We start from the raw sequence: 18,418 nt of genomic DNA on the forward strand, positions 1-18,418 counted from the left end.
TCTGCAGTGTCTGTTGTAACTTCTCCTTTTTCATTTCTAATTTTATTGATTTGAGTCCTCTCCCTTTTTTTCTTAATGAGTCTGGCTAATGGTTTATCAATTTTGTTTATCTTCCCAAAGAACCAGCTTTTAGTTTTATTGATCTTTGCTGTTATTTTCTTTGTTTCTATTTCATTTATTTTTTCTCTGATCTTTATGATTTCTTTCCTTCTGCTAACTTTGGGTTTTGTTTGTTCTTCTTTCTCTAGTTCCTTTAGGTGTAAGGTTAGATTGTTTATTTGAGATTTTTCTTATTTCTTGAGGTAGGCTGGTATTGCTATAAACTTTTCTCTCAGAACAGCTTTCGCTGCATCCCATAGGTTTTGGATCGTCATGTTTTCATTGTCATTTGTCTCTAGGTATTTTTTGATTTCCTCTTTGATTTCTTCAGTGATCTCTTGGTTATTTAGTAACGTATTATTTAGCCTCCACGTGTTTGTGTTTTTTATGTTTTTTTTCCCTGTAATTGATTTCTAATCTCATAGTGTTATGTTCAGAAAATATGCTTGATATGATTTCAGTTTTCTTAAATTTACTGAGGCTGATTTGTGATCTATCCTGGAGAATGTTCTGTGTGCACTTGAGAAGAAAGTGTAATCTGCTGTTTTGGGATGGAATGTCCTGTAAATATCAATTAAATCTATCTGGTCTATTGTGTCATTTAAAGCTTGTGTTTCCTTAGGAATTTTCTGTTTGGATGATCTGTCCTTTGGTGTAAGTGAGGTGTTAAAGTCCCCTACTATTACTGTGTTACTGTTGATTTCCTCTTTTATAGCAGTTAGCAGTTGCCTTATGTATTGAGGTACTCCTATGTTGGGAGCATATATATTTATAATTGTTACATCTTCTTCTTGGATTGATCCCTTGATCATTATGTAGTCCTTCCTTGTCTCTTGTAACATTCTTTATTTTAAAGTCTACTTTATCTCATACGAGTATTGCTACTTCAGCTTTCTTTTGATTTCCATTTGCATGGAATATCTTTTTCCATCCCCTTACTTTCAGTCTGTATGTGTCCCTAGGTCTGAAGTGGGTCTCTTGTAGACAGCATATATATGGGTCTTGTTTTTTGTATCCATCAGCGAGCCTGTGTCTTTTGGTTGGAGCATTTAATTCGTTCACGTTTAAGGTAATTATCAATATGTATGTCCCTGTGACCATTTTCTTAATTGTTTTGGGCTTGTTTTTGTAGGTCCTTTTCTTCTCTTGTGTCTCCCACTTAGAGAAGTTCCTTTAGCATTTGTTGTAAAGCTGGTTTGGTGGTGCTGAATTCTCTTAGCTTTTTCTTGTCTGTAAAGCTTTTGATTTCTCCATCGAATATTGCCAGGTAGAGTAATCTTGGTTGTAGGTTCTTCCCTTTCATCACTTTAAATATGTCATACCACTCCCTTCTGGCTTATAGAGTTTCTGCTGAGAAGTCAGCTGTTAATTTTATGGGAGTTCCCTTGTATGTTATTTGTTGTTTTTCCCTTGCTGCTTTCAGTAATTTTTCTTTGTCTTTAATTTTTGCCAATTTGATTACTATGTGTCTCGGCGTGTTTCTCCTTGGGTTTATCCTGTATGGGACTCTCTGCGCTTCCTGGACTTGGGTGGCTATTTCCTTTCCCATATTAGGGAAGTTTTCGACTATAATCTCTTCAGGTATTTTCTCGGGTCCTTTCTCTCTCTCTTCTCCTTCTGGGACCCCTATAATGCAAATGTTGTTACGTTTAATATTGTCCCAGAGGTCTCTTAGGCTGTCTTCATTTCTTTTCATTCTTTTTTCTTTATGCTGTTCTGAAGCAGTGAATTCCACCATTCTGTCTTCCAGATCACTTATCCGTTCTTCTGCCTCATTTATCATGCTACTGATTCTTTCTAGTGTATTTTTCATTTCAGTTATTGTATTGTTCATCTCTGTTTGTTCTTTAATTCTTCTAGGTCTTTGTTAAACATTCCTTGCATCTTCTCGATCTTTGCCTCCATTGTTTTGCTGAGGTTCTGGATCATCTTCACTGTCATTATTCTGAATTCTTTTTCTGGAAGGTTGCCTATCTCCACTTCATTTAGTTGTTTTTCTGGCGTTTTATCTTGTTCCTTCATCTGGTACATAGCCCTCTGCCTTTTCATCTTGTCTGTCTTTCTGTGAATGTGGTTTTTGTTCCACAGGCTGCAGGATTGTAGTTCTTCTTAGGACCACTGCTTTAGAATAATTCTTATCTGGTCTGTTTTTATTTTTATTTTTTATTTTGGGGGTAGGAGTTTATTAATTAATTTATTTTTGCTGTGTTGGGTCTTCGTTTCTGTGCGAGGGCTTTCTCTAGTTGTGGCAAGCGGGGGCCACTCTTCATTGCGGTGCGTGGGCCTCTCCCTATCGCGGCCTCTCTTGTTGTGGAGCACAGGCTCAGTAGTTGTGGCTCACGGGCCTAGTTGCTCCGTGGCATGTGGGATCCTCCCAGACCAGGGCTCAAACCCATGTCCCTTGCATTAGCAGGCAGATTCTCAACCACTGTGCCACCAGGGAAGCCCTCTGGTCTGGTTTTTTTTTTAAATTCTTCCACTTCATTTTTAAAATTTATTTATTTATTTGTTTTTGGCTGCGTTGGATCTGCGTTGCTACACACACACACTCTCTCTAGTTGCAGTGTGCGGGCTTCTTGTTGCAGAGCATGGGCTTTAGGCGTGCAGGCTTCAGTAGTTGCAGCACACAGGCTCAGTAGTTGTGGTTCGCGGGCTCTACAGCATAGAGTCAGTAATTGTGGCACACAGGATTAGTTGCTCCACGGCATGTGGGATCTTCCCAGACCAGGAATCAAACCTGTGTCCCCTGCATTGGCAGGAGGATTCTTAACCACTGTGCCACCAGGGAAGTCCCTGGTCTGTTTTTAAAACTCATTTCATTTCTCTGCTTCCACTCTTAATCTTTTTCTAATCCATCCTGTAACAACTATGCCTAGCAAATCTTCTTTTTGAAAGGTAGTATAGTATAGTGTTTATGAACATTAGTTTGGAGTCAAAATTGAGTGACCTCATAATTTATCATCCCAACTGGGATACTGGATAATCTGCTAAACTGGGCCTAGCCTAGGCAATCTGGATATATGGTCAAAATCAGAGGGACTTTGATTTGAATTCTGGTTCTCCAGTTTGCTAGCAGTGTGACTTTTTAGGACTCTTAAACTTCATCTTTTTCACCTATAAAATAATGAAAATATGTACCTCTTAGGTTTGAAATGAGATTGTGTAGATACCTCTAACTGTAATGTCTAGTACATTGTGAGAACATTGAATATAATAGTCATCATTATTCCTTAAATGCCACTTTATTCCCCAGCTCAGAAACCTATAGAGGTTTCTGTTTCTTCAACAGCATTTCCTAAGGCATATTCTGTGGAAGTTTGGCTGGATTATGAAAAGTTCCTTCCCTTTCTTCCCTGAAGAAAGAGTTCTGTGTTCAGTTAAAATTGGTGAATACTAAATTACATGAGGTTAAATGGGTCTGTTCACTGAAAGTCTTCTAGGAACCTTCATAAGTTAATATACATTGGGAATCTCATCATGGCATAAGATGCATTATTTACCAAATTTATCTTAACCGTGGTCTTTTTTTTTATATAGCATCTTGAGGGACCAACATACTATAGAATACTATAGAATAAAGACCAGCATACTGTAGAATAAAGACCAGCATAATATAGAAAAAAGACCAGTGTTCTTGGCTCAACTTTTTACCTCTTTCTTCTTACTATTTTCCAACACAAACCTTCAGACATATTTGACTGTTCAGTATAATGCCTTACTATCTGGTTGTTTATGCCTTACTATCTGGTTGTTTATTATCACTTCACATGGTTTCCCAATGTGTTCATGAGCTCCTAGAGTGCAGGGACTCTGAATGATACTGTATTCTGATTCCTCTACAGTTGTTTAGCGTGCCAGGCACAGTGAGGGCAGACATGGTTCCTGCCCTTAGAGCTCTCCCTTCCCTTTCTCCCCTCCCTCTTGCCCTTCTTTGTTTTCCCTTCCCCTCCCTCCCCACATATAATTTTTTGCTGAACAATTTGAAAGTTATGTGCAGGCATCATGACATTTCACTTCAAATACTTTAGCATGTATCTCTTAAGAATAAATAACATTCTTCTGTATAATCACCATGCAATCAGCAAACTCTGAAAATTTAGCATTAATTACAATATTATTATGGACTATAAAGTCCATATTCAGATATCCCCAAACTGTCCCAACAGTGTCCTTTTCAGCTAAACTACAGACTTTATTCATATTTCACCCATTTTTCCATTAATGTCTTTTTCCTCTTTTAGGATCCAATCCAGAATCTCACATTGCACTTAGTTATCATGCCCCCCTAATTTTCCCATCTGTGACAATCCCTCAGTCTTTACTTGTCTTTTGTAGACCTTGACACTTTTGAAGTGTATTGGCCAGTTATTTTGAATGTCCCTCAATTTGGGTTTATCTGGTATTTTCTCATGATTACATTATGCATTTTTCACAAGAACACCAGAGGTGATGTGCCCTTCTCAGTGCATTGTTATCAGGGGGTATATCATGTCAGTGTGTCTTATTATTGGTGATGCCATCCTTCATCACTTGCTTAAGGTGCTGTCTACTGGGTACTGTAAAATTACTATTAATAAATGTCTTGGGGGAGATACTTTGAGACTATGCAAATATCCTGTTTCTATTCACAGATTTTAGCATTTGTCAGTGGATCTTGCCTATAGCAATGACTACTGTGGTGTTCTAATGGTGATCTTCTATTTCCCATATTCCTCCGTTATTAGTTAATTGGAATTTGTCTATAACGAAGAGCTGTCTCTTCTCTCCCATTTATGTATTTATTCAGTTTTTTTATTTCTATCACCATAGACTCATGGGTATTTATTTTATTCTATGGGTTATAATTCAGTACTATCATCATTTACTTTGTGCCCAAGTTATTCCATCTTTAGCCATTGGGAGCTCTTTCAAGTTGGCTCCTTTCCTCATTTTCTTTTTAAAATAACTTTTTATTCTGAAATTAATTCAGACTTTTAAAAATTACAGAAATAGTTGAGAGTTTCTTTCTACCTTATCTATTTATTTATCCAATTTTTTATTTGTATCAGTATCAACTCATGGATTCTTATTTTATTTATGGGTTATAATCTGTTCCTATCATTATTTTATTTCTCAAATTGTCTCAGATTAGGCCATTGTCTCTGATGCTTTTTAAATGTAGTTAAACTGACCTTCAGTTTTTTTCCCCCAGAAAACGTTGAGAGCCATGCTAGTATATACTCCTTGCCATAGTTTGGCAGAAAGAATCAAACTGCAGAGACTTCTCCGGCCAGTTGTAGACACCATCCTAGTCAAGTGTGCAGACGTCAATAGGTAAGGCCCTATAAATGAACTGCTTCAAACCGCCTTGTCCTGAAAGCCTAGCACAGAGCCTCAAACCTAGTGAGTATTTGATACATACTTACTAAATGAGGCTTTGAATACTGTTTTATAATGTGAGATTTGAAAGTAACATGTAACATTTAAAGCTCTTAAGGACTAGGAAGAGCTAATGGCAAGTAAAAACCAGGCTAACAAAGTGCGTGGACCTCCACATTATTGTATGGTGATTGATTCTCTTTTATTTTAAAGTAATATTCTTAAAACTGAAGTCCAGTTGATAAGAACAGCAGGTGATATATGAGATATTACTCATTTTAGAGAATGAGTTACACAGGATAGGAACCAATAAAATCATTATACATGCTTTGCATTATCAGGACCAAAAAAACAAAAACCCCATTCCGTTATTTTCTTTGTGATGGAATTTTACTCTGTGATAGTTGTGTCAGATAACAACAACAACAATTCCATATATCCCTGCAATACCCTTAAAAATCAGCAAGGAACGAGAACAGCCCTAACTGGAGGTAGAGAAATGAGGGTATGGTGATAGGGAAAATGAGCACAAGCTATGCTTTTATTAGACCGCTGGTTCTCTCTCTCTCTTTTATTTTTTCCCTTTCCATAAAGTGGGAGGAAAAGACCACTTTTCATATAATGAGCATAGCCACAGTAAACACTTTTTTGGCAGTTCTCATCTCTTCGTGTCCCAGCAGATCTCAGGTGGTAAGAAGCACTGACTCTTCCTTGGTTTGCCTCTGCCATTACCTCCTTTTGGAGCTCTTCTAGTCCAATTTTGTCTTCCTCCCTAAGTCACATGATGTAGTCTGTAGAGGATCTCAGAAATTAAGCACTTAACTTTGACTTGTTTCTCATCTCATAAAGTATGTCTTTTGTCTCCATTGTTTCTCTACACAAGCCTACAGATTGTAAGTATTAGAGGTTTTCTTGTTGCTTAGAGAGAATACTATAAATATCTGAAAAAAATTAACAAGTAATTTGAAAAATGCATAGAAAAATCATTTCATTTCTTAATATTATAATAGGGTTTTTTCCCCTAAGAATTTCAGTGCTTTTATGGCATTTGTTTTGTTGTCCACTTTCTGAAATTCTAAAGTTAGGTTGTTTACTTTGTCACTTGAATGACTGAACATCATAAGAAATATGGTAAAGAGATGTTATGATATTTAGAAGTCATTCTGGCTATATAAAGAGAATATAAAGGTTTTGCATGGGAAGACTTTGTTTTTAATTCAAGAGAACTTAATGAAAATTCAGAAATCAAAATGTCTTAGTCTTTTCTTTCTTATTTTAACAAGATATGATAATGAAAATAAAGCCTTTTATCTGGTTTCATATTTAATACTTGCTGTTTATAAGAGCCAGTAGTGAAGATTCTGTGCTTAACACAGAAGATAAGGTAAAATTTATGGAATTAGACCTAATAATAAATATTATTACTTACAGTGACATCATTAATGCAGTTTTAGTGGTTGAGAAGCAAACACTCCTAAAAACATTTTTTCCCACCTTTTCACAAGGCATTACATTACTACTCTCCTTTTAATATGTATTTTGTCCAAGATTAAAATCTGATGTTGCTTCCTTTCATTTTTAGTCGCACAAGTCAGCTGTCTATATCAACGCTATTGGAATTGTGCAAAGGCCAAGCAGGAGAGTTGGCCGTTGGCAGAGAAATACTTAAAGCTGGTAATAACTTTTTACTTAAAATTAATATAGTATGTTTTATCATTTTCCTTAGACGGACTAATCTCATAATCTCTAATAGGGCAGTTACAGGATTTTGAAATAATTTTGTAAATTGACTCAGCTAACATTAGAAATAGGAATTAATCTAAAAGGGAGATTCTTGAAATTAATATAATTCAAGTATTTTTGTTAACCTTAAACCATTTGATCATGTTTTGTTTTAGATTTTAATATCACTGTTTTTCATTTATTTTTACTTTCCTTTCTGTAGGATCCATTGGTATTGGTGGTGTTGATTATGTCTTAAATTGTATTCTTGGAAACCAAACTGAATCAAACAACTGGCAAGAACTCCTGGGCCGCCTTTGTCTCATAGATAGACTGCTGTTGGAATTTCCTGCTGAATTTTACCCTCATACTGTCAGTACTGATGTTTCACAAGCTGAGCCTGTTGAAGTCAGGTAATTTTTCTTCTGAAAATACACTTCTTTCCTCCTTTTACCTACCCCATCCCACCGCCCCCCGCCACACCCATCCAAGAAGGACACATTTTAGATGAATGAAAGACTCAAATTACAGCATACATGTAGGTTACTGATACCTTAATATTTGATTGGCGAACACCTGAAGTCTAGGCTATTTAATTAAAAATTTTTAGATCCTTTATACTGATTTTTTTAAATGTAAAAGTTGTGAATTAGTACCATTTTATTTGTATATATTTTGCAGTAATTTTAATTTGTTTCATAATTGAATGTGTTTTTTCTTTCAGGTATAAGAAGCTGCTGTCCCTCTTAACCTTTGCTTTGCAGTCCATTGATAATTCCCACTCAATGGTTGGTAAACTCTCCAGAAGGATATATTTGAGTTCTGCAAGAATGGTTACTGCAGTACCCCATGTATTTTCAAAACTGTTAGAAATGCTGAATGTTTCCAGTTCTACTCATTTTACCAGGATGCGTCGTCGTTTGATGGCTATTGCAGATGAGGTGGAAATTGCTGAGGCCATCCAGCTGGGCATAGAAGACACTTTGGATGGTCGACATGACAGCTTTTTGAAGGCATCAGTCCCTAACAGCTGTCCAGAAGCCACAGAGAACAGTTCCTTTGAGCGCACAGACCATTTAGAGAAAACTGGAAAAGGATTGTGTGCTACAAAATTGAGTGCCAGTTCAGAGGACATTTCTGACCGACTGGCCAGCATTTCAGTAGGACTTCCTAGTTCAACAACAATGGAGCAGCCAAAGCCAATGGTTCAAACAAAAGGCAGACCCCACAGTCAGTGTTTGAACTCTTCTCCTTTATCTCATCATTCCCAACTAATGTTCCCAGCCTTGTCAAGCCCTTCTTCATCTGCCCCATCTGTACCACCTGGCACCGTAACAGATGTCTCTAAGCACAGACCTCAGGGGTTTGTTCCCTGCAAAATACCTTCTGCATCTCCTCAAACACAGCGCAAGTTTTCTCTACAGTTCCAGAGAAACTGTTGTGAAAACAAAGACTCAGATAAACTTTCCCCAATCTTTACTCAGTCAAGACCCCTGCCCTCCAGTAATATACACAGGCCAAAGCCATCTCGACCTACCCCAAGTAATACAAGTAAACAGGGAGATGCCTTAAAAAATAGCTTGACACTTGATTTGAACAGTAGTTCCAAACGTGATGACGGCTTTGGCAGCAGCAGCAATAGCAGTAATGCTGTTATACCTAGTGACGAGACAGTGTTCACCCCAGTAGAGGAGAAATGCAGATTAGATGTCAATACAGAGCTCAACTCCAGTATTGAGGACCTTCTTGAAGCATCTATGCCTTCAAGTGACACAACAGTAACTTTTAAGTCAGAAGTTGCTGTGCTGTCTCCTGAAAAGGATGAAAATGATGATACCTACAAAGATGATATGAATCATAATCAGAAGTGCAAAGAAAAAATGGAAGCTGAAGAAGAAGAAGCTTTAGCGATTGCCATGGCAATGTCAGCATCTCAGGATGCCCTCCCCCTAGTTCCTCAACTACAGGTTGAAAATGGAGAAGACATCATCATCATTCAACAAGATGTAAGTATAGTCTTTAAGAGGTTAGAGAGTTTCCTCGGGCCGTGCTAAAATAAAACTAATTCAGAAATACAGCTTTTAACATGAGTTAACTGTTAGAAGCAGAGTTTTCACATAGAATTAATTATACAACAATTTTTGTATCATTATTTGAACAGAAATACTCATTGCCTATTTCAGAGGCCCTTCTGGTTGATTCTACAGTGGTGATCACTTATGCGTTTGACATTGGTCACCAACACTGTCCACTCTGAGGTCAAGTTTATAGGTGATTTGGGGAAGCCAGACTGAACAAGAGTAATATTTTGCCAGGCTGATTTCACAAACTCTTACTCTTTTAACTTAACAGTAAAAGGATTGCTCTCATTTAATATGCAGACACCAGAGACTCTACCAGGACATACCAAAGCAAAACAACCTTATAGAGAAGACACTGAATGGCTGAAAGGTCAGCAGATAGGCCTTGGAGCATTTTCTTCTTGTTATCAGGCTCAAGATGTGGGAACTGGAACTTTAATGGCTGTTAAACAGGTAAATATCTAGTGAGCATATAAATGATTACAATTATAAAAGTGAAAAATGAGCAAATAAAGGATATATCCCCATATGTATATATTTTAGTTTTTAAAGTTTTCAGAAACCTAAATTTCTTTTTTTAAAGTATTTATTCTATTTATTTATTATTAATTTTTTTGCTGCGTTGGTTCTTAGTTGCGGCATGCGGGATCTTAATTGCGGCACGTGGGCCTCTCTCTAGTTGTGGCTTGCAGGTTTTCTGTCTCTAGTTGTGGCACGCAGCCTCTCTCGTTGAGGCATGCAGGCTCAGTAGTTGTGGCGTGAGGGCTTAGTTCCCCGACCACAGATCAAACCCACGTCCCCTGCATTGGAAGGCAGATTCCTTACGACTGGACCACCAGGGAAGTCCTGAGAAACCTAAATTTTAAAGTAGATGTTGCCACAGCACCAAAGGTATCGTGAGTTCTATTTGAAAGTTGAAGCGTGATTATTGTCATGGTTCATCAAGATGAAACATCAGGATGGGCCCTATAAAGGTTGCAGTTTTTGTTTGCACTTTTTTATATTTTATTAGCAAAGTTACTTCAGCAAAGTTACTGGTGCAATGTCATCTTGGGATTTCTGTGGTTTACTTTTTATAATGAGCATGCTTATCAAGATATGACAATAGCTGGGAACTCCCTTGTGGTCCAGTGGTTAGGACTCGGCGCTCTCACTGCTGGGGCCTGGGTTCAGTCCCTGGTCGGGGAACTAAGATCCCACAAGCCTCATGGCGAGGCCATAGTAAAGTTTTCATGTTTAAGTCATGTTGGTTCTTATGATTGGGCTTTTCTCATTTTTTTAGTCTGCCTTCAGACAGTTTGGAAAGATTGGTTATGTCTCAGTCTTCTTTCATCTCCCGATATTTTACTGCTGCTTGTTAGATTCTTATTATTTTAAAAGAGTTTGATTTGGTTTTTTTATAAAGTATCTACATTGCATCCATGAGCATAAATGCCTTCTACTATTGATATATAAGTTAATTTGGGTTTGTCCATTTTAGATTAGATTGTTAGTGAAAATTATAAATAGAAACTCATCGGAATTCAAAAGTTTGTAAACATGTTTACTGAAATAGGTGACGTATGTCAGAAATACATCTTCTGAGCAAGAAGAAGTAGTAGAAGCATTAAGGGAGGAGATAAGAATGATGAGCCATCTGAATCATCCAAACATCATTAGGATGTTGGGAGCCACATGTGAGAAGAGCAATTATAATCTCTTCATTGAATGGATGGCAGGTATGTTCATGTTTTAAATTACAAATAGTGATACATAGATTTAACTTTTGCTTGATATTAAATTTAGGAAAAACCGTTTAATGAACACTTATTTTTATTAAATAGTTTAGATTCCTAAAAGTAAATTGCCTCAACATACAACATAGTAGTATGAACTGTAAATAGTTTGTCTTTCATTTAAATATAAATAAATATTCATTACCTCTAACTTTTAAACTTTTTCAGTGTGTCTTTTAAAATGATTGTGTACCATTGTTTTATAGGAATAATTTTTTTAAACCTGCCATGGTAAGATCCATATTTGTCCAGTTGGCCATCATTAATAGGACAGATTTAGGAAATATTTTAACATAACAATATAAAAATAAAATTAGTTAAGATCTAGCTTTAAAAACTAACAGGTAAACTAGCACTGAAGCGTAAAGTTGAACCTTGTCATCTACTTGAACAAATAGAGACTGAGTTTTATTTTGTATTATACCGTATATACAGTAAAATAAATGACTTGGGACGTAATGAATACACAAGCACTTGGTTTCTTATTTTTTTGTGTTTGAAGAGTGTATTTCTATTTACAAATCAGTTCTTTAGTACATTCTCTGATGTTGGTTGTTACCTGGGTTGACGGTTGTACATAGGTTGACTATTATAAACAATTTTAGATGAGGCTTATTGAGTTTGTGACTTGTCCTAGGTCAGAGCTGGTAAACAGTAGGATATGAAGCCTAACTCTGGGTCTTCTGGCTCCTCCCATTCTTTTTACAAAACTTCTGTTAAATAACATGTTACCACTGTTTACTTACATCATTAAGAAAGAGATTTTGTATATCTTGGTCAAAAAGACAGAGAGGTGAATTGTACATAAGAGGAAGAGTTCCATCCAAAATTGTTAACTTTTAAAGCTTTCTGAAATCTTGACCTTCCAGAAAACCAGTTAATGAGGGTTCCATGAAAATGTCTCCTAATTGATAGGTTTTAAGATTACTGGAATGTGTTAGTTTTTAAACCAGTTTCACTTCTGAAGCAGATGATAAATTTAATATTTCAAATGTGAATGTGAGCTCATGCAGTGCAAGCTTATGTAACCAAAGTGTAATGAACAATTTTAATTTTGGCTTAAGTTTATGACAAATTATTATTATTACATGTTTAGGGGGATCTGTGGCTCATTTGCTCAGTAAATATGGAGCCTTCAAGGAATCAGTAGTTATTAACTATACTGAACAATTACTTCGTGGCCTTTCATATCTCCATGAAAACCAGATCATTCACAGAGATGTCAAAGGTAGGAATTCTTTTAATTATTATCTTCTTATTATCAATAAGCAGAAAACAAATGTAATTTTAAAACTTAGACCTTTGTTGATAGTTTCTAACTTGAAATCAACTATGGGATTGTTTCTCCTGAGTAACTCAGATCACTAGAATTATCGGAAGTGAAAGGAACTTTTCAGGGTAATATATTCTGCCTTCCTTAGGCTGAGACTTCTTCCACAGTCTTACTGCTAATTGATGGCAAACCAAGTACCGAATCCAGGTCTCTGATTCCCCTGTCTTGGTCTCATGATGTACTTACTGCCTCCCCAAAGGTTCCTATTCCTGGCTTTATTTAAAATAACTGGGATACTGTAAACTCCTTTTAAGAAAAATCCTCTCTAATCTTTTGCAGTTTAGTTTATTAAAGAGCAACTTCGGGGAATTCCCTGGTAGTCTAGGTTAGGACTCTGTGCTTTCACTGCCAGGGTGCAGGTTCGATCCCTGGTCAGGGAACTAAGATCCTGCAAGCTGCGTGGCCAAAAAAAGAGAGCAACTTTGGTTTTCTGACATGAATGCCTTTAGGATTTGATATAACACATTCAAGTAATTTTATAACATTAATATTTTTAAGCTATAATTATGAAATTACAGTATAAAGTCTGAATTGGGCTAGGTCAGTATGTTTCAACAGAGCTTTGTCTCAAAGTGTAAACTACACTAAAATTGGAACTTTGAGTAAAGATTTTGCTAAGAATCATTATATTAAAGGTTTAACACTTACTATTTAAAAGTTTTACGAAATCTCTGCTTTTGTTCCTTATGCCTTGATGCTTTGTCTGATTTTCCCTCTGAGGCTTTGGATTTTTTTTACACTGCAGAGACCTATGTGCCTTTACGAATGAAGTGAATTGAGAGGAAGAGTAGATTTCTCTGACACACAGTCTACTTTCTTTTGTCATTATCCTATTTCATTAGTAGTATTTTACTGAGTTTTTAATCTGTTCTTTTGTTTTTAACATATAAGGTCTCTGTGTTTTGTTGACAGGTGCCAATTTGCTAATTGACAGCACAGGTCAGAGACTGAGAATTGCTGATTTTGGAGCTGCAGCCAGGTTGGCATCAAAAGGAACTGGTGCAGGAGAGTTTCAGGGACAATTATTGGGGACAATTGCATTTATGGCACCTGAGGTGAGAAGCAGCTTTGAGTGTGATGAAAAAAAATATTTTGGAGTTCTGTGTGACAGCATTACACCAAATAATTTTGCAGTGTTATCCACTGTGTGACTACTAATTAGAAGTCCACGGCCCTAAGACTAAGGTCTTAATGATATCCTTGATTTCAGACCCTTAATCCCTGCCTTTCCGTAGCCTTTAAGCAAATCTATTAAAACCTATTTCTAACACAGAATTATTCAGTAATTTATAGTAGTTGTTTTCTAGTAAACCCAAGGTGCATAATTGCTATTCTGAACTCGGCCTCTTCTGTTATGTTCAGAACTCTTCACGTTCATATGTAGTGATAATTGGTTGTCCTCTTGCTCTGTAGTTTACTGCGCGTACTGAGGCGGCTTTGAAATTCTATGATATGCCTCTCCTTCAGAACCTCACAATTCTCCAAAATATTTTTGTCCCACATAGGAGATTGAGCGTGTTAATGAAATAAATGAGACATCAGGTAGTCTGTGGAATTGTTCTTTGTACATTGTTTTGCTCTGAAGTAAAAAAACCAGAATCCATAACTACAGAATGGCTTTCTCTTTTTCTAATGAGTCATATTTCCAAATTAACTCTCTGCTTTATTTTAGGTCCTAAGAGGTCAGCAGTATGGTAGGAGCTGTGATGTATGGAGTGTTGGCTGTGCTATTATAGAAATGGCTTGTGCTAAACCACCTTGGAATGCAGAAAAACACTCCAATCATCTTGCTTTGATATTTAAGGTAATCATGAGATAAAAATTACTTCTTTCTGCTAAAATTGGCAGAAGGCAAATTTTCATGGGTTCTCCTTCCCTATCAATCTAACGTGAAGGCATATCTTCTTTGAAATAAATGTATGTGTATATATCTCCAGGAATTGATATGGTGTGGTGAATGTTGGCAGCATGAACAGTCAGTTCTCATTATTCACGGTAATCATGCTCTATCAAGTCACTGAGAACACTGAATTAGCAAATACTGAATCATTGCTCCTGGGTTTAATATGTACATATATATATGTATATGTATATATATATATATATACACACACACACACACACGCACACCAAACTTATAAATTAAAATACTTGAAGCTCTTTATGTATTGTACTGTCACAAATTTTTTAATCTGTTATTTCCTGTATTTAAAAAATTCACACCTAAGTCAGAGGCCAAGGCTGTTCTACCTTTCTGACAACTTCCAAATCCATTCTCTCCACTTCCACCAGAGAATAATGTAATGTTTGAGATTTTTAGCATTTGAGTTGCACATGTGCTCATTTAAAAGCTTGGGCTTTGTAGTTATACAGACCTGGGCCCAAACCCTGGTTCCATCCTTTAACAGCCATGTGACTTATTCTGTCTACTGTCCGTTTTCTTGTTTATAAAATGGGTGTAATAATAGCACCTCCTTGATGAATTATTTATATTACATCATATTATGAGGATAAACAGAATTACCTCTGGGCCTGAGAGTAAAGCACTTAAAACACACAGTCTGTGCAGAGTGGGTAGTATTAGTCCTCCGAGCTGATCCCCAGCGCCTCTCCCCTGCCGTAATCTCCTCCAGGTCTCCCCATGCTTATATAACTTCCTCAGTCACCTGAAAATAAAAAATCAGTGCAGTTGTGTTTCTGATATACTAAATTGACTGGCCAGGTTTAGTCTTACTTACTCTGAATAGCTCTCTGTGCTGAAAAAACAGAAAATGTGCAATGAAGGAAAGAGGACAAACCATTTTGGAGAGTATGAGGAAAGCAGAATTGATCTGAGTGACTATTTCACCTGCCTCATCATTGTGATGCACTTCGCCTTGTTCATTTGAGACAATAAAGAGAACTGTAGCTCCATCTGATCAGCATGTATTTGGTCAAATTCATGAGTTTTTCCATAGACACCGTGTTAGCAAAAAGTCCACCCACTTTTAATTCTTCTATGTATAGGATGCATATATAGAGGTTATGAAATATATGCACGTGTACTTCGGTATCAGAAGCTCCAGTTGTGGAGAACTTTAACCCTAGTGTTTTCTCTTACAGATTGCCAGTGCAACTACTGCTCCATCAATCCCTTCACATTTGTCTCCTGGTTTACGAGATGTGGCTCTTCGCTGTTTAGAACTTCAACCTCAGGACAGACCTCCATCAAGAGAGCTACTGAAGCATCCAGTCTTCCGTACTACATGGTAGCCAATTATACAAATAAACTGTAATGGAAACAGGATGCTCAACAAGAGAAAAAACTTTTGTGGGGAACCACATTGATAATCTGCTGGCCTTCATGCCACTGAACAGCTATGAACAAGATCAGTGGGGAACCCTTACCTAAGTATGTGATTGACAAATCATGATTTGTACCTAAGCTTAGTATGCAAAAGTCCACAATTTGTGCAGAAACTGTAAACTGTGCCTTTCAAAGAACTGGCCCTAGGTAAACAGGAAAGCAATGAAGTTTGCATGATTAATTAACAGAAGCATAATTTTTTGGAGCACTTTTTCAGCAATATTAGCAGCTGAGGGGCTCAGGATCTGTTTTAATGTTTCAGTTATTCTTCCATTTCATATTGTGATCACAAGCAGGGGGTTCTGCAGTTGGTTTTTTTGTTTTTTGTTTTTTTTGGTCACTGGCTATAAAAATCAGTATCTGCCTCTTTTAGGTCAGAATATGCTATAAGTAGCAGTAAATAAATATATTTTTAAAAGTTGATAACTTCTTTATGACCCACAATTGACCTTTATCTTTTTAAATGCCTGGGCAATTGTGGTTCATTGTGCATTTTACTGTTGGCCCATTCATTTCGTTTTTGGAAATTATGGTTCTATATTTTCATTTCACCTTCATTTATGTTTAATATTCAGGGAAAGGTGATCTTTTCAAACCAGAAAAAAAAAAAAAGAACTAGATGTGAACCAGAGTTTATTAAATATCTTGCTATTGCAAGAGTTTTTTAAAATATAGATGCAATTTTGTTTGTTTTTAAAATTGGAATATGATAAAATACTACCTTCATTGAGTCAGTCACTGCTCTTCTTATGCAGGTTAAATATAAATTAAGTGAAAATCAACTGTTCTCTCTGATGCAGCTCACAACCAAGATCAAGATGACCTTGAAATGTATTTGAATTTTTTTAATGTATCGGTTTCTTTTGTAGGAAACTTCACACCATTTAAGTCTTACTCTGTATGTAATTATCCATCATGCATCATCACCACTGATAACAACGTTAACTGCTGTTTTCCTTCTACCATGCATTATCTCTTTACAGTAGGCCTGGCTGATAGATAGATAAAGAAAAATTAACTTACTCAACTAGGAATGAGTGTTTCTAAACAATAAATTTGCTTTGAACTTGGAAAATGTGTTCAGAAAGATAAGTGAAACAATTTCATTTACACACTAATTCCTTGGATTTTGCACAGTTATCTAATGGTTTTTGTCTAAACTGAATTCAGATGCATGGAATCCTGAAGGAAAATGGCAGCTCTTTTACCCTTTTTTCTGTGAGTCTTTTAAATTAAGTACTGATTAAGTATTTAATACAGCTTTTTGAGATGTTAAGTTTTAACTCTTCAGAAGCCAGTTGAATTGTTGCAGAGTTAAATAAAATTGGTTATTCTCAAAGACTCAGGATAAGCTAAATAAGCTATATAGAGTACATTTTAAATGTACAACACAAATTGGAAGTAAAATAAGTTACAAGATAAGTTTACAGGGATATATTGCATATAATTTTTAAAAGGCAGTTTTTTTATATGAATGTGTTTCTTAGTGAAATTTTACATTCCTTTGGTTGGAAGATTGGCAATATTTGAAGAGTTAAACATAGTACAGAAATGTGAAGTTTGGTAGCTCTAAATGTGTTGTATTTTCTTTCTTTTTTTTTTTGACTACTTAGAATTTTCACAGTTCTAATAAGATTGTTTCCAAGTCTCTCATGTGCAAGCTTTAAAGGATGCACTCTTGCCATTTTATGTACTGGAAGATCATTGGTCAGATTAATACTGTGTCTGACAGAGATGTAAACTGTATAAACTGAGGAACCTCAGCTAATCAGTATTACTTTGTAGATCACCATGCCCACCACATTTCAAACTCAGACTGCCTCTAGATGTCAGAAATCCATTGTTTGAGTTTGTTTGCAGTTCCCTCAGCTTGCTGGTAATTGTGGTGTTTTGTTTTTTGTTTTGTTTTCAGTGCAAATGTGATGTAATATTCTTATTTTCTTTGGATCAAAGCTGGACTGAAAATTGTAATGTGTAATTATTTTTGTGTTCTTAATGTTATTTGGTACTCAAGTTGTAAATAACGTCTACTGCTGTTTATTCCAGTTTCTACTACCTCAGGTGTCCTATAGATTTTTCTTCTACCAAAGTTCACTTTCACAATGAAATTATATTTGCTGTATGACTATGATTCCTAAGACTTCCAGGGCTTAAGGGCTATTAGCACCTTACTGTGTAAGCAAATGTTACAAAAAAAATCTCTGGGTTAAGATAATTTGGCTTAAATGTATCCTTTGTTATTTTAAATATATCAAGATATTTTAATTAAAATTTTTACCCCATTGAACCACTTTTATAGTATTTGTACCTATTTTGGTGTTTTGTCTTTATAGTAAATAAAAGTTTTTGAACAAAGGTTGTTATTTTTATTTATTTTGAAATAATTTCATACTGACAAAAAAGTCCTAAGAACACCACAAAGTGCTCCCATATATACCATTCACCCAAAAGCCCCATTCAGATTTTGCCAGCAGCCCAGTTATATCCTTTATAGCAAAAGGATCCAAACCAAGATCAGCTTTGCTCTTGGCTATGTTTCTTGAGTCCCATTCAATCCAGAACCATTCCTTATGCCTTCCTTGACCCTGACGACCTTAATTTACTGTTTTATAGAAGTCCCTCAATTTGCATTTGGTGATTCCTCATGATTCAATTCAGAGTATGCATTTGTGACAGGAATATCTCAGAGATGATGGTGCAGGCA

At 36.1% G+C, this 18,418-nt stretch overlaps 1 protein-coding gene and 1 long non-coding RNA gene across 3 annotated transcripts in view; one reads left to right on the forward strand and one right to left on the reverse strand.

Annotated features, from left to right (window-relative positions):
- Positions 1-18,069, forward strand: part of MAP3K1 (mitogen-activated protein kinase kinase kinase 1) — an 81,834-nt gene extending 63,765 nt beyond the window's left edge. The window contains exons 11-20 of the mRNA XM_030843555.3: positions 5,291-5,412; positions 7,040-7,131; positions 7,403-7,592; positions 7,904-9,185; positions 9,561-9,713; positions 10,816-10,978; positions 12,132-12,263; positions 13,281-13,423; positions 14,041-14,172; positions 15,471-18,069. Coding sequence (XP_030699415.1) covers positions 5,291-5,412; positions 7,040-7,131; positions 7,403-7,592; positions 7,904-9,185; positions 9,561-9,713; positions 10,816-10,978; positions 12,132-12,263; positions 13,281-13,423; positions 14,041-14,172; positions 15,471-15,620 — 2,559 coding nt within the window. The 3' untranslated portion in view covers positions 15,621-18,069. The remainder of the gene's footprint in view (positions 1-5,290; positions 5,413-7,039; positions 7,132-7,402; positions 7,593-7,903; positions 9,186-9,560; positions 9,714-10,815; positions 10,979-12,131; positions 12,264-13,280; positions 13,424-14,040; positions 14,173-15,470) is intronic.
- The window catches only part of LOC115845545 (uncharacterized), a 72,620-nt gene that overhangs the window by 35,617 nt on the left and 18,585 nt on the right, over positions 1-18,418 (reverse strand). For both annotated transcript variants that reach the window (XR_009563380.1, XR_004036513.2), the window contains exon 3: positions 14,893-15,034. This is a non-coding gene — a long non-coding RNA (uncharacterized lncRNA). The remainder of the gene's footprint in view (positions 1-14,892; positions 15,035-18,418) is intronic.

Source organism: Globicephala melas, chromosome 3, assembly GCF_963455315.2.
Source record: "Globicephala melas chromosome 3, mGloMel1.2, whole genome shotgun sequence".
NCBI classification, from domain to species: Eukaryota; Metazoa; Chordata; class Mammalia; order Artiodactyla; family Delphinidae; genus Globicephala; species Globicephala melas.